We start from the raw sequence: 12,705 nt of genomic DNA, 5'->3' as shown, positions 1-12,705 counted from the left end.
CTATCTATTTATTTATTCTTTTTTGCTTTATTTTGCATTTGCACAGTTTGCACACTGGTTGTCCACCCTGATGGTGTGGTCTTTCATTGAATCTATTATGGTTATTGGATTTATGAGTATTCCTGTAAGGAAATGAATCTCAGTGTTTCTGTATGGTGACATACATAAGTACTTTGATAATATATTTACCTTGAACTTTGAATTTTTAAACTTTTGATCATTGAGAACCCTTCTGACTGTTATCTCCCCCGTCTACTTTTATTTCTAAAGAGCACAATTACCTTTTCTTCCCAAACCCATGTTCAGTTCAACTCCAAGTGCCTTCCAGAAATTATTTACAAATTAACTGAACTTTCACATCGCCCACACTCTCATGTTGCTTTCCCTCTCCTCATAGTCCACTTAGGCTCTCTCTCCTTTTGTTCACTTTTCCTCATTTCCACCTTCCTGTCACTCACATACCTATCCATCTAGGTTTCTTCTCCCTGGTCTACTCTTCCTATCCTCTCTTTCATCTTCTTCCATCTGTCCATTCTTCTTCCTTATCCGGTTCCAGTTATCAACCTGCAAACTCTGTCTCCATCTGTACATTGTTTACTTTATCTGTTTTCACATATCACCCACCAGCTTCCATCTGTGAACTCCTATCTCGTTTGACCAGGTTTCAGCTAACACCAACCAGCACCTGCCCCACCCTTCCTTCTCACCTCTTTATGCTAGCTATCTTCTGTCTGCCCTCTGAGTCCTAATGCAAGGCCATGACCCTACGACTCTATGAGTATGTGCATATATGAAAACAGATGTATAATACACAAGGTATCATTTTGATTTTAATAGCTCACATTCGGCTTACCACTCCTCAACCTTTCACTTCATTTGTTCTATCTTTTGTGAGACAAATAACTGGAATTAGTGTTGGCATATTATTATACTGAGATACACTGAAAAACTTTGCTTGCAATACTGTTCGAACGGATTAAATCATTGCAGCTATAATACAGCTGATAACTCATTTCCATACCCCCAAACCAGAGTTGGAATAGCACGTCTCTAACACAGCACCAGATCCCACTAAGTGCCTGGAGAGCATAAAATCCCGGTGTAGGGAATATCCAAGAAATAGACTTGCCAGATGGGTTGTGGTACAAGCCCAAATGAGACCATCTGGAAGCCACATACCCTGTATTGATATTAAACATACAATCTGAATACTGTAGAAAGTTTGTGATATATTTATGTTCCTTCTCCTCCCCTCAATTTTATTGGGAATTAATATTAAAATAAATTATGGCTAAAAATGAGACTAGGAAGTGGGAAACTTTTATTTGACTGGCAGGAATACAATGGGCCGAATGGCTTTATGCATTGTAAATTTTCCGTAATGCCAGGCAATTTTATTTACCTGGAATAAATAATCTATACTAAGACAAATTTCAGAAACTCATCTACATTTGTAAATCCTATACCAGGAATATACAAAAATTACCAGTAGCTTTCTTATCCACTAACTTAAATCATATTTTAATCCCGTTAAAATATTTCCAAAATGTAGCAAAATAAGAAATTATAACATTTTTAAAGAAATCAAGATTTTAAGAAAGAAATAAGAAATAAAGATTTTTTTTTAAATTTAAAAATTTTCTAATTTTTAATTTGAACGCTGTGAGATCTCATAGTTTGATAAAAATCTGAACTTGAATTTGAACACATGGCAGAGATCTACAGGAGGATGGATGAGATATGGTTTTCTGTAATCCTCTTATGATCAAGCCCCTCTATCTTGTCAACGCTCCTCCATACCTGTCACTATAATTGATTGTAAGACAAGAATATTTGGTGTACCTTCATGCTGCAAAACTTGATTGGTCTCTGTACAAATGATTTCATCTTTCAATGTATGCCACTTGTTTAATTTGCCTTTCTCATGGGAAACGTGCACCTTGTTTGTCTTGTGCTTTATATTAAGATGTAAGCTGTAGCCCTCCAGAGTTAAATGGCCACGTTTGCTGCACTTCCATGTCTGAGTTTGTTGATCACCACAGGGCTCCAGTTTCACAGCTCCAAATTCAGTAGGTTTAGGAACTGTCAGGCATTGGTTGGTTTTAATGCTGACAATGTAGTTTAGCTGGGAATCCCATCTCCAGAGCTGCTGTGTGGAATCTTGATCACACTCAGTGAGAGCAACTCGACTGTTCTCACTGTTTGCCTGGATACATTTGCCCAGACGGACATTCTTGATGTTGAAGCCTGGAATCTCTAAGAAAAAGAATATAAAAAGGCATAAGATATTATTGTGGCATGATCCACATACAAATATATTGGTGCAACTTGGACAAGTCATTAAATATTGTTAATTTTCCATTTGTTCCTTACTTGAAGTGTTTTTGTGCAATTTGCAGCTTGAATGATAACAATTTACATCTGGCTTAATCTATCTCCTTCAGCTAACCTCCCTCCCCTCACCCCACCTTTTTATTCTGGCATCTTCCTCCTTTCTTTTCAGTCATGACAAAGGGTCTTGGCCCGAGAAGTCAAATGTTTATTCATTTCCATAGCTGAGTTCCTCCAGCGTTTTGTGTGTGTTGCATATACATCTGTGTTCATACTTAATTATTAATTCCCTTTTGGTGATACAACAATGTACCTCCATTTCGAAAAGCATGACAAACCAAATATGGCTTCTTCAAATTTTGTATGTTATAATCATAGCAAATTTACAGATTATTTTTGTAAAGCTTTCTTCTGTCATTATTAAATAACCATGTCTATTTGACTGAATTTATAATTATATATATTTATACAGTAAAAACATATGAACAAGGTATCATTTTGATTTTAATAGCTCACATTTGGCTTACCACTCCACATCTTTTCACCTCATTTGTTCTATCTTTTGGAGGACAAATAATTGGAATTAGCATAGGCTTATTATTTTCAAATGTACTGAACTACAACGAGAATCTTTCATACGGATGAAGTTATTGCACATTGTATTGAGGTAGAACAAGATAAAATGGCAACAATGCAGAATAAAGTGTAAACGCTACAGAGAAGGTGTAGTGCGGGCAAACAATAAGGTGAAAGATCACAACGAGACAGACTGAGGTCAAGAGTCCAATTTATCCTACTAGGGAAATTTTTATAGTCTTATAATTGGGGTAGAAGCTGCCCTTGAGTCTTGTGGTATATGCTTTTAGGCTTTTGTTTTTATTTTGCCCAACAGAAGAGAGGAGAAGAGAGTGTCTGGGTTAGGGTCTTTGATTCTGCTGGCTGCATTACTGAGGCAGTGATAAATGTAGACAGAGTTCATGGAGGGGAGGCTGCTTTCCGTGATGTGGCGACCCTTGCACTCTGCTCATAAAGGCAGGTTGCCAGCACTACCAAGATTTTCAGACAGCAGCAAGGAAGATAGGATTCTCATCTCCACCTCATAGTCAGCCATCACCATACTGTACATTTCCTGCAGAGGGAAGGCCATCAAACTAATGGGCACTTGCCAGATAGAGTCAAAGGAGATAACAAAGAGGTAGAGTGTGGGACACGAACGTAAAAATATAAGGAAAAAAACAGGAGTTTATCCAGTACGCATACTTTCTCTGCTATTCCACAAAGTCACCACTGATCTTGAACCTCAATACCACTTTATTATACTAACTCCCTATCAGAATCAGTCAGGTTTACTATCACTGACATACAATACTGTGCAAAAGTCTTGGGCACCCTAGATTTTTTATGGTTTCAGATCGGATGGCCTCTACAGAGACATGATCTCAACATCATTGAGGCTTCTGTGATTACCTGGAAGGACAGAAGCAAGCAAGACAGCCAAAGTCTGCAGAAGAACTGTGGCAAGTTCTCCAAGAGGCTTGGAACAACCTAACAGCCAATTTTCTTATAAAACTGCACGACAGTGTACCTAAGAGAACTGATGCAGTTTTAAAGGCAAAGGATGGTCACACCAAATATTGATTTGATTTTGTTTTTTACTGTTTACTGCTCTTTATTGTATTTTTTTGATATTTAAAAACATTTCATTTCATTATTTTTGAAAACATCTTTGCTTTACAGAATGTTTTATATGTGCCTCCAAGAGGGAGAGAGAATGATGGACGGATACAGTTAATTACAGGGAACGACTACGACCAAGAGCTAGGATAAGAGGCTCTGAGTGTCCGGTGTGTTGGTGTGGGAGAGTGTTTTCCAGCATTAAAGGTGTACGAATCCACCAAGCAAAGCTGAGGTGCTATTCCATGCCAGTGGATGAAGATGAGATTACTTCACCAAGCACAGATGATATGGTCTTTTCAACCACTGATTCACAAGCCACAGCGATTCGCTCTGGAGAGAGTCATCCAGGTCAGACGAGAGATAACCCAGGTCAGGTTTCAGACCACAGTACCCAGGTAGATCCTTCGCATGATGGCGATGGTGAGGAGGTAGAGAAGAAGAGGAAGGTCAAGTGGTCAGCAATGGCAGATGAGAAGGCTTGGCGTGTATTTGATGAGGATATCAGTATGATGTTGGAGAACACTCTCAGGGGAACATCAAAGAGAAAGTTGGAAGTGATGGATGATATGATTTACGATGTTAGAAAGTACAGATTTGGTTTGGTTGAGTTGAAGAAAGCAAAGCCTACACAGCAACCAAGCAGGCGCCAGAAGGAGATCAGTAGGTTGAGGAGAGAGCTTAGATCGTTGAGACAGAGGTGGAAGGTAGCAAGTGAGGGTGACAAGCCAAGGCTTGCTGATCTCCGAGAGCATTTTCGAATAAAGTTAGCATCACTCCGTCGTGCAGAGTCACAACGTAAAAAGAGAAATAAGAGAGAGAAGGCAAGAAAGTCGTTCTTTGAGAACCCTCACAAGTTCACAAAGAAACTGTTTGAACAAAGTAAGAGCCGGCAGCTTAACATCTCTCAACAAGAACTTGAGGATCACCTGGCAAGCACTTACTCTAACGAACAGCGGGAGGCTCCTTTGCTTGACATTTCAGGGCTTGTGAAGCCTACCAAGCCAGGAGTGAAGTTCGATCTGTCAGAACCCAAACTGGCAGAAGTCGAACGGTTCATCAGAAAGGCAAGGTCAGGCTCAGTGCCAGGACCTAATGGAGTGCCGTATAAGGTGTTTAAGAAGGGTGGAGAGCTGAGGAAATACTTGTGGAGACTGTTAAAGGTGGGGTGGAGACAAGGTGTTGTTCCTTTGTCATGGAGTGAGGCTGAAGGAGTATACATCCCGAAGGAAGAGAATTCTTCTACATTGAATCAGTTCCGACCAATTTCACTCCTGAACGTAGAGGGGAAGATTATGTTTGGCATTTTGGCAGAAAGAATATCTTCATTTGTGGTAGAGAATGGATTAGTAAATACATCTGTGCAGAAGGCAGGAATACCAGGCTTCCCAGGATGTCTTGAACATTCTAGTATGATATGGCATACCATCCAGGAGTCAAAAAGGTTGAGAAGAAATCTGGCTGTAGTTTGGCTTGATCTGGCAAATGCATATGGTTCTGTTCCCCATGTCCTGGTTGAGTTTGCGATGGAATTCCTATAGATTCCTGCTAAGGTGAGGTGAGGAACTTCGTTATGCAGTACTACAACGATTTCTGGATGAGGTTTTCCACTCAGCAGTTTACAACTAGGTGGCAGAGCTTGGATGTTGGAATCCCAATGGGATGTGAAATTTCACCCATCCTTTTTGTGTTAGCCATGGAGGTCATTGTGAGGGCTACAGAATCAGTGGGACCAGGTGTCGCACTTGATGGTGGAGGGGAGTTACTGCCAATATGAGCGTTCATGGATGATCTCATCTTTTTGGGTCCCAGCACGGAGGCAGTGGAAGATGTACTATCTAGACTCAAGGAGCTAATGGATTGAGGAAGAATGAAGTTCAAGACCAAGAAGTCAAGGAGCCTTGTTCTTAGGAGAGGAAAGCTGGTTGACTTTCATTTCATCCTTTGTGGAGAGGAGATTCCATCCATTCAGGCCCAACCAGTTAAGAGCCTCGGGCGATGGTACACAGAGGAGCTGAGAGACACCAAGAGGGTTCAGGAGACAGGAGAACAGATCAGCAGAGGTCTGATGTCTGTTGACAAGTGTGGCTTGCCTGGCAAGTTGAAGTTGTGGTGCTTGCAGTGCGGACTGATGCCACAGATAATGTGGCCACTAACTGTCTATGAAGTGGCAATGTCGCATGTTGAGGCAATGGAACGGAAGATCAACAAGTATGTGAAGAAGTGGTTTGGAGTACCGAGCAGCCTCACCAATGCTGCAATCCACAGTAGCCAGACAAAGCTTACCATCCCAGTGCAATCCCTTATTGAAGAGGTCAAGGTTGCCAAGGTAAGATCATTCTTGATGCTTCGAGACTCAAAAGACCCTGTCATCAAGAACACCCAGCCGGATATGAGATCAGGCAGGAAGTGGTCAGCCCATGTAGCAGTTGATGAGGCAGAGTGTAGATTGAAAAACAAGGAGACGGTTGGGGCTATCCATCTAGGCTGCCAGGGACTTGGATGGACAACCCATAAGTGGTGGTCATCTTCTACAGGTAAGGAGCACCATGAGCTTGTAACACAATAAGTACGAGAGGTGGAAAAGGAGAAGAGGTTAGCTAAAACAGCTGGCCTGGCCAAACAAGGGGCTTGGACCTGGTGGGAAAGTGTTGAACAACGACATCTATCCTGGAATGTTCTGTGGCAGATGGAACTGCTCCGCATTTCTTTTCTATGCAGAGCAGCGTATGATCTGCTCCTAACACCTGCCAACCTCAGCACCTGGTATGAAGATAAGACAGACAGGTGTGCTGCTTGTGGTGAGAAGAGAACACTTCAACATATTTTGAGTGCATGCAGAGTCAATCTTTCCAGCGGCATGTACACTTGGAGACATAACAACGTTCTCAAAGTTGTGACAGAAGTGGTTGAGCAGAGAGTACTGCAGCACAACTTATCTCATGCCCCATGCTGCACAGAACATCGCATATCATTTGTGAAAGAAGGCTCCAAGTCAAGAGTGTACAGCACAGGCTCACGACCAAGCATACTTTCTTCAGCCAATGATTGGTGTGTCAAGGCCAACCTGGACAGGAAAGGCAGTTTCCCGGAGCAAATAGCTTTCACCACATTGCGTCCAGATATAATCGTATGGTCTGACACCAGCAAAGAAGTGGTTATTGGTGAACTCACAGTCCCCTGGGAAGACAACATTGATGAAGCCCATGAGCCCAAGTTAACCAAGTATGCAGAATTAAGATCAGAGTGCAGAGACAGAGGGTGGAAGGTCTCATGCTATCCATTCGAAGTAGGCTGCCGTGGGTTTATTGCGTTCACTTTCCAGAAGTGGCTGCGTGACCTTGGCTTCACTCGAAGAGAGATCAAGTCAACCAGCAGGGCTGTAGCTGAGGCAGCAGAGGAAGGATCAGCATGGGTGTGGACCAAGTATGTCCAGAGGGGCAGATAGTCAGACAGTGTATACATATCTTGCAAACCCTTCAATAGTTGCATAGACACCTGAAGAGCAGACTATCTGTTGGATGGAAGTGACCAACAACTCTGATAGAGGCAGAAGCCAAGTTTTTAAGCTCACCAGTGGGAGGTGGTGCTTTAGCACTGCTGGCCCACCACCTCGAGGGAGTCTTGATCATAAGCGGGCCGAAACTCCTGAAGACAGGTGGCAGATCAATTGATGATCCCACTGGTGATAGCACAGGACAGTTAACATCTTAGTCCACGTGTACTTTTAACTCTTAACTCTTGCATAGTTCTGTATATCGTGAAATTTGTTCTTTTGCAGCAGTAGCACAGTGCAATATATAATAATAAAAATCTATAAATTACAATAAGAAATATATATATAAGATATATAAATAAATTAAATATGTAGTTCCAAAAGAGAGCAAAGAAAGAATAACAATAGAGAGATAGTGTACATGGGTTCATTGTCCATTCAGAACTCTGATGGCAGGGGGAAGAAGCTGCTCCTGAAACCTTGGTGGTGTGTCTTCATACTCCATCCCTCCTCCTTAATGGTAGCAACTAGAAGAAGCATGTCCTGGGTGATGGGAGTCCTTAATGACAGATGCCACCGTTTGGAGGCATCGCCTTTTGAAGGTGTCCTCAGTGCTGAGGAGGCTGGTGCCATGATGGAGTTGGCTGAGTTTACAAATTTCTGCAGCTTTTTCCAATCCTGCGCAGTGGCCCCTCCATACCATGGTGAGGCAACGAGCTAGAATGCTCTCCACAGTACATCTGCAGAAATTTGCAAGTCTCTGATGACATTCCAAATCTCCCCAAACTTCCAATGAAATAAAGCTGCTGTTGTGCCTTCTTTGTGATTGCATCAATGTTGGGCCCAGGCTCGATCTTCAGAGATGTTGACACCCAGGAGCTTGAAACTGCTCATCCTCTCCATTTCTGATCTCTTGATGGGACTGGTGTATGTCCCCTCAACTTCACCTTCCAGAAGTCCATAACCAATCCCTTGACTTTACGGACATTGGTTGTTGCTGTGACATCACCTCGTCACCATCTGAAATTCTGTCAACAATAAGTTGTGTCATCAGCAAAGTTATAGATGGCGTTTGAACTGGGCCTAGCCACACAGTCATGGCTGTAGAGAGAGTTGAGCAGTGGGTTAAGCACACATCCTTGAGGTGTGCCAGTGAGGAAGAGATGTCGGATCGGCACTGACTGTGGGCGCCCAATGAGGAAGTTGAGTATCCAGTTGCAGAGGAAGATATAGAGGCCTAGGTTTTGGAACTTGCTGATTAGAACTGAGGATATAATTGTGTTGAACGCTGAGCTGCAATCAATAAATAGCATCCTGACTTAGGGAATGCTGCTGTCTCGGTGATCCAAGGCCAAGTGGAGAGCTAGTGGTATTGACTGCTATAGACCTATTGGGGCTCTAGGCAAATTGCAGTTGGTCCAGCTTCTTGCTTTGGCAGGAGTTGATTCTGGGCGTGACCAACATCTCAAAACACAGTGGATGTGAGTGCAACTGGGCAATAGTCATTGAGGCAACTCCCCCTGCTCTTCCTTTGAAGCTGGTGGGAACCTTTGACTGTAGCCGTGGGAGATTGAAGATGTCCTTGAACACTCCCGTCAATTGGCTGGCACAGGTTTTCAATGCCCTACCAGCTACCCTATCAGGGCCTGACATCTTGAAGGATGTTCCGATGTCAGCCTCTGAGACAGAGGTCACAGATGCTGCAGGGATTCACACCTGTAGTGTTATTCTCCTTTTCAAAGCATACATAAAAGTCGTTAAGCCCATCACAGCCCCTCATGATGCTACGTTTTGCCTTGCAAACCCTGCCAGAGCTGATGTCCATCTGATTCCATCTCTAACTTCAATCAGAATTGTTTTTCGCTCTCGAAATAGGTTATACCTGTGCTTCTTGCATAGATCTGGATCACCAGTCTTGAATGCCACAGACCCAGCCCTCAGCAAACAACAAAACTCCTGGCTCATCCATGGTTTTTGTTTTGGGAATGTTGAGTATGTTCTTGAAGTCCCACACAGGTCTTGATGAAGTCAGTGACAACGGTGAGATATTCTTTCAGACTCAAAGATAAATCTCTGAATATTGTCTCGTCCACCAACTCGAAGCAGACCTGTAAGTGTTCTTCTGCCTCCCTTGACAGTATCTTCTTGGACCTCACCACTGCTGATGCTGTCTTTAATCTCTGCCTATGCACTGAGAGTAGAAGTACAACCAGGTGATCGGACTTTCCAAAGTGTGGGCGTTGGGATGGCACGGTAAGTGTTCTTGATGGTGGTACAACAGAGATCAAGTGTGTGGGCTCCTCTGGTCCACAGGTGATAAACTGGTGGTAGTTGTTCTGAGATTTCTTCAAGCTGCCCTGCCTAGTTGACATCCCCAGAAATGACAGGGAAGGCATCTTAATTATAAACAACAGGAATTCTGCAGATGCTGGAAATTCAAGCAACACACATCAAAGTTGCTGGTGAACGCAGCAGGCCAGGCGGCATCTCTAGGAAGAGGTACAGTCGACGTTTCAGGCCGAGACACTTCGTCAGGACTAACTGAAGGAAGAGTGAGTAAGGGATTTGAAAGTTGGAGGGGGAGGGGGAGATCCAAAATGATAGGAGAAGACAGGAGGGGGAGGGATGGAGCCAAGAGCTGGACAGGTGATAGGCAAAAGGGATACGAGAGGATCGTGGGACAGGAGGTCCGGGAAGAAAGACAAGGGGGGGGGAAACGAAGAGGATGGGCAAGGGGTATATTCAGAGGGACAGAGGAGAAAAAGGAGAGTGAGAGAAAGAATGAATTATAACAATTTTTAAAATCTATCATTTCTGTCTTGAACATTCAGCACTGAGTGACCTTACCCAGCCCTGCTGAGTAGTTCTGAGTGTAAGAGTTATTGCTGAGGCGTGGCAATCAGTTTAATTCTGGTGCTGTCTGGAAGGAGTTTGTATGTCCTCCCTGTGAACATGTGAAATTCCTCTGGGTGCTCCAGTGACTTTCCACATTCCAATGACCTACCAGTTTGTAGGTTAGTTCACAACAACGTTCCTTTAAATACAGAACCAACAGCCTTTCAAGCTCCCACCATCTAAAAACTTATTTCTATTTCAGTGGATGACCTCATTTTCCCATGTTATATTCTGTGTGCTATAAACTTTTCACGAATACTTCCTTATCGGCTGAATGTTTACAAGATTTTGTGTTTTTAAAAAAATTCATTCTCCACTAATTGCAGTTTTATGATTTTTGGTTTGTAATTAACATTTGATTAAGCATCACATAATGCAGATTTTATCAAGTTGAATACCGTAGGATTACAGTGGGAGCCATAAGACATAAGACCATAAAATATATCAGCAGAATTAGGCCATTTGGCCCAACGAGTCTGCTCTGCTATGGCGAATCCATTTCCCTCTCAGCCCCAATCTGCTGTCTTCTCCTCGCATATCTTCATGCCCTGACTTATCAAGAATCTATCAACCTCTGCCTTAAATATACCCAATGACATGGCCTCCACAGCCGCCTGTGGCAACAAATTCCACAGATCCACGAATCTCGGGCTGAAGAACGTCGAAGTGAAAACTGTTTCAGAATGCAGAAAACAGTTAACTTTATTGGAGAGAAATGAACAAAATTTTAGTACTTGGACCACGCCTACTTTGACTTGGTTTATTGTACTGAGATTATACTTTCAAAGTACGAAAATGAAACAAAACTTAGTAAACTGTGGGGAAGTTAATAGCAGAATTTCGGTCGCTAATGAATGACAGAAAGAGCGTGGCTGACGAAATTCAACAGGCAAAAGCGCGATTTAGTTTGGGAAACAAAAAGAAGATGCACGAAATATCAGTTCAAAACTTCAAGGTAAATTTATTATGAAAGTGCATATATGTCACCATATACAACCCCGAGATTCGTTTTCTTGCAGGCATACACAGTAAATCCAAGAACCACAATGAAAGACCGCACCTAATGTGCAAAAGCAAGCAAACTGCGCAAATACCAAAGAAAAAAATAAGCAATAAATATCGAGAATATGAGATGAAGAGCCTTTGGAAGTGAGCCCATAGGTTGTGGAAACAGTTCAGTGATGGGGTGAGTCAAGTTAAGCCCCTTTGGTGCAAGAGCCTGTTGGCCGAGGGGTAATAACTGTTCCTGAACCTGGAGCAGTGAGAGTGGGTCTGTGGCGCGAATCCAATGCTGCTGTTTGGAATCTTAATGACACTTCGTGACACTTTGTTCCATTTGCATGGATATATTTATTGGTTTAACAATGATCTTTAAATGATTTTTATAGCCTGCATCTCAGACACAAAACTTTCTTGCAATTAGTTACCTTTCAAGTTTCCGCCTTCCCAGTATCCAGTCCCCATTACACTCAACTATGGTTTATTTTTGACGCAATGCCAGATTTCAGATATGAACCACATTGATTGAGAAAACGTTCAAATCGCGCATCCTCCATGAAGGTAAAATATTAAAGGGGAAGTTCGCCTTACCTTTAAATAAAGTTACTTGAGGAAAACAGGCGGCAAGCAGCACCAAGGTGACAAGCCTCATCTCAGCTTCTGTCAGGCTCCCTAATGAGTAACGTCTGCGGGTAAGCAAACACTATTCTGCTGTCGCGACTATGTCGCAGAAAGAACACTCAAATGTTTTTTGCACCGATCTGAATCTTTCCTTCGCTTCGCTAAAATAAGTACTAATCGGTCATTTAAAGCAGACTTCTCTCTTTAAATTTATCTAAGCAAGACATCACATATCAAGTTGTGCCATTAACTCCCGTCTCAAGGTTGGGAAACATTGTTAAATTCTGCTTACTTGAAGATAAATCGGACTGTCTGCTGGAACTAGCATCGCTAAAGTTACGTGGACAGAATTATTGAATAGGTTGGTTGAGTCAATTCTGGAGAAGGGGTGGACAAACTCGAATAGACCCTTTTATTGTGATCGGATTGCTTTAGATCAACTAGGTTTGACGTCCCTGAGATGATATTCCTACTATGCAAAATTAATAGCAACAAACGTTTGACGCGGTTCACTAATCTAACACATAAAGAAAGTTTTGGAAATAAATCTAATATATGGAGAAGAAGACCGCGAGTTTATTTTTCAGTTCTGTCGGTCCCTTCAGAACAGCGATGAGGAGAAAGTTCTTTAGCCAGAGGGTGGAGAATCTGTGGAATTCATTGCCACAGACGGCTATGGAGGCCAAGTC

The 12,705-nt window shown here is 42.5% G+C and overlaps 1 protein-coding gene across 1 annotated transcript in view; it reads right to left on the bottom strand.

Moving 5' to 3' along the window:
* Positions 1 to 12,338, bottom strand: part of LOC134343357 (uncharacterized) — a 56,027-nt gene extending 43,689 nt beyond the window's left edge. Inside the window, exons 1-2 of the mRNA XM_063042057.1 lie at positions 11,987 to 12,338; positions 1,843 to 2,256 (exon numbers count right to left, since the gene is read on the bottom strand). Of these exons, the coding sequence (XP_062898127.1) occupies positions 1,843 to 2,256; positions 11,987 to 12,047 (475 nt within the window). The 5' untranslated portion in view covers positions 12,048 to 12,338. The remainder of the gene's footprint in view (positions 1 to 1,842; positions 2,257 to 11,986) is intronic.
* Between the last annotated feature and the right edge of the window lie 367 nt (positions 12,339 to 12,705).

This window comes from Mobula hypostoma, chromosome 3 (assembly GCF_963921235.1).
Source record: "Mobula hypostoma chromosome 3, sMobHyp1.1, whole genome shotgun sequence".
NCBI lineage: Eukaryota > Metazoa > Chordata > Chondrichthyes > Myliobatiformes > Myliobatidae > Mobula > Mobula hypostoma.
The sequence above is the reverse complement of the archived record's forward strand: the minus strand, read 5'-3'. Positions and strand labels throughout refer to the sequence as shown.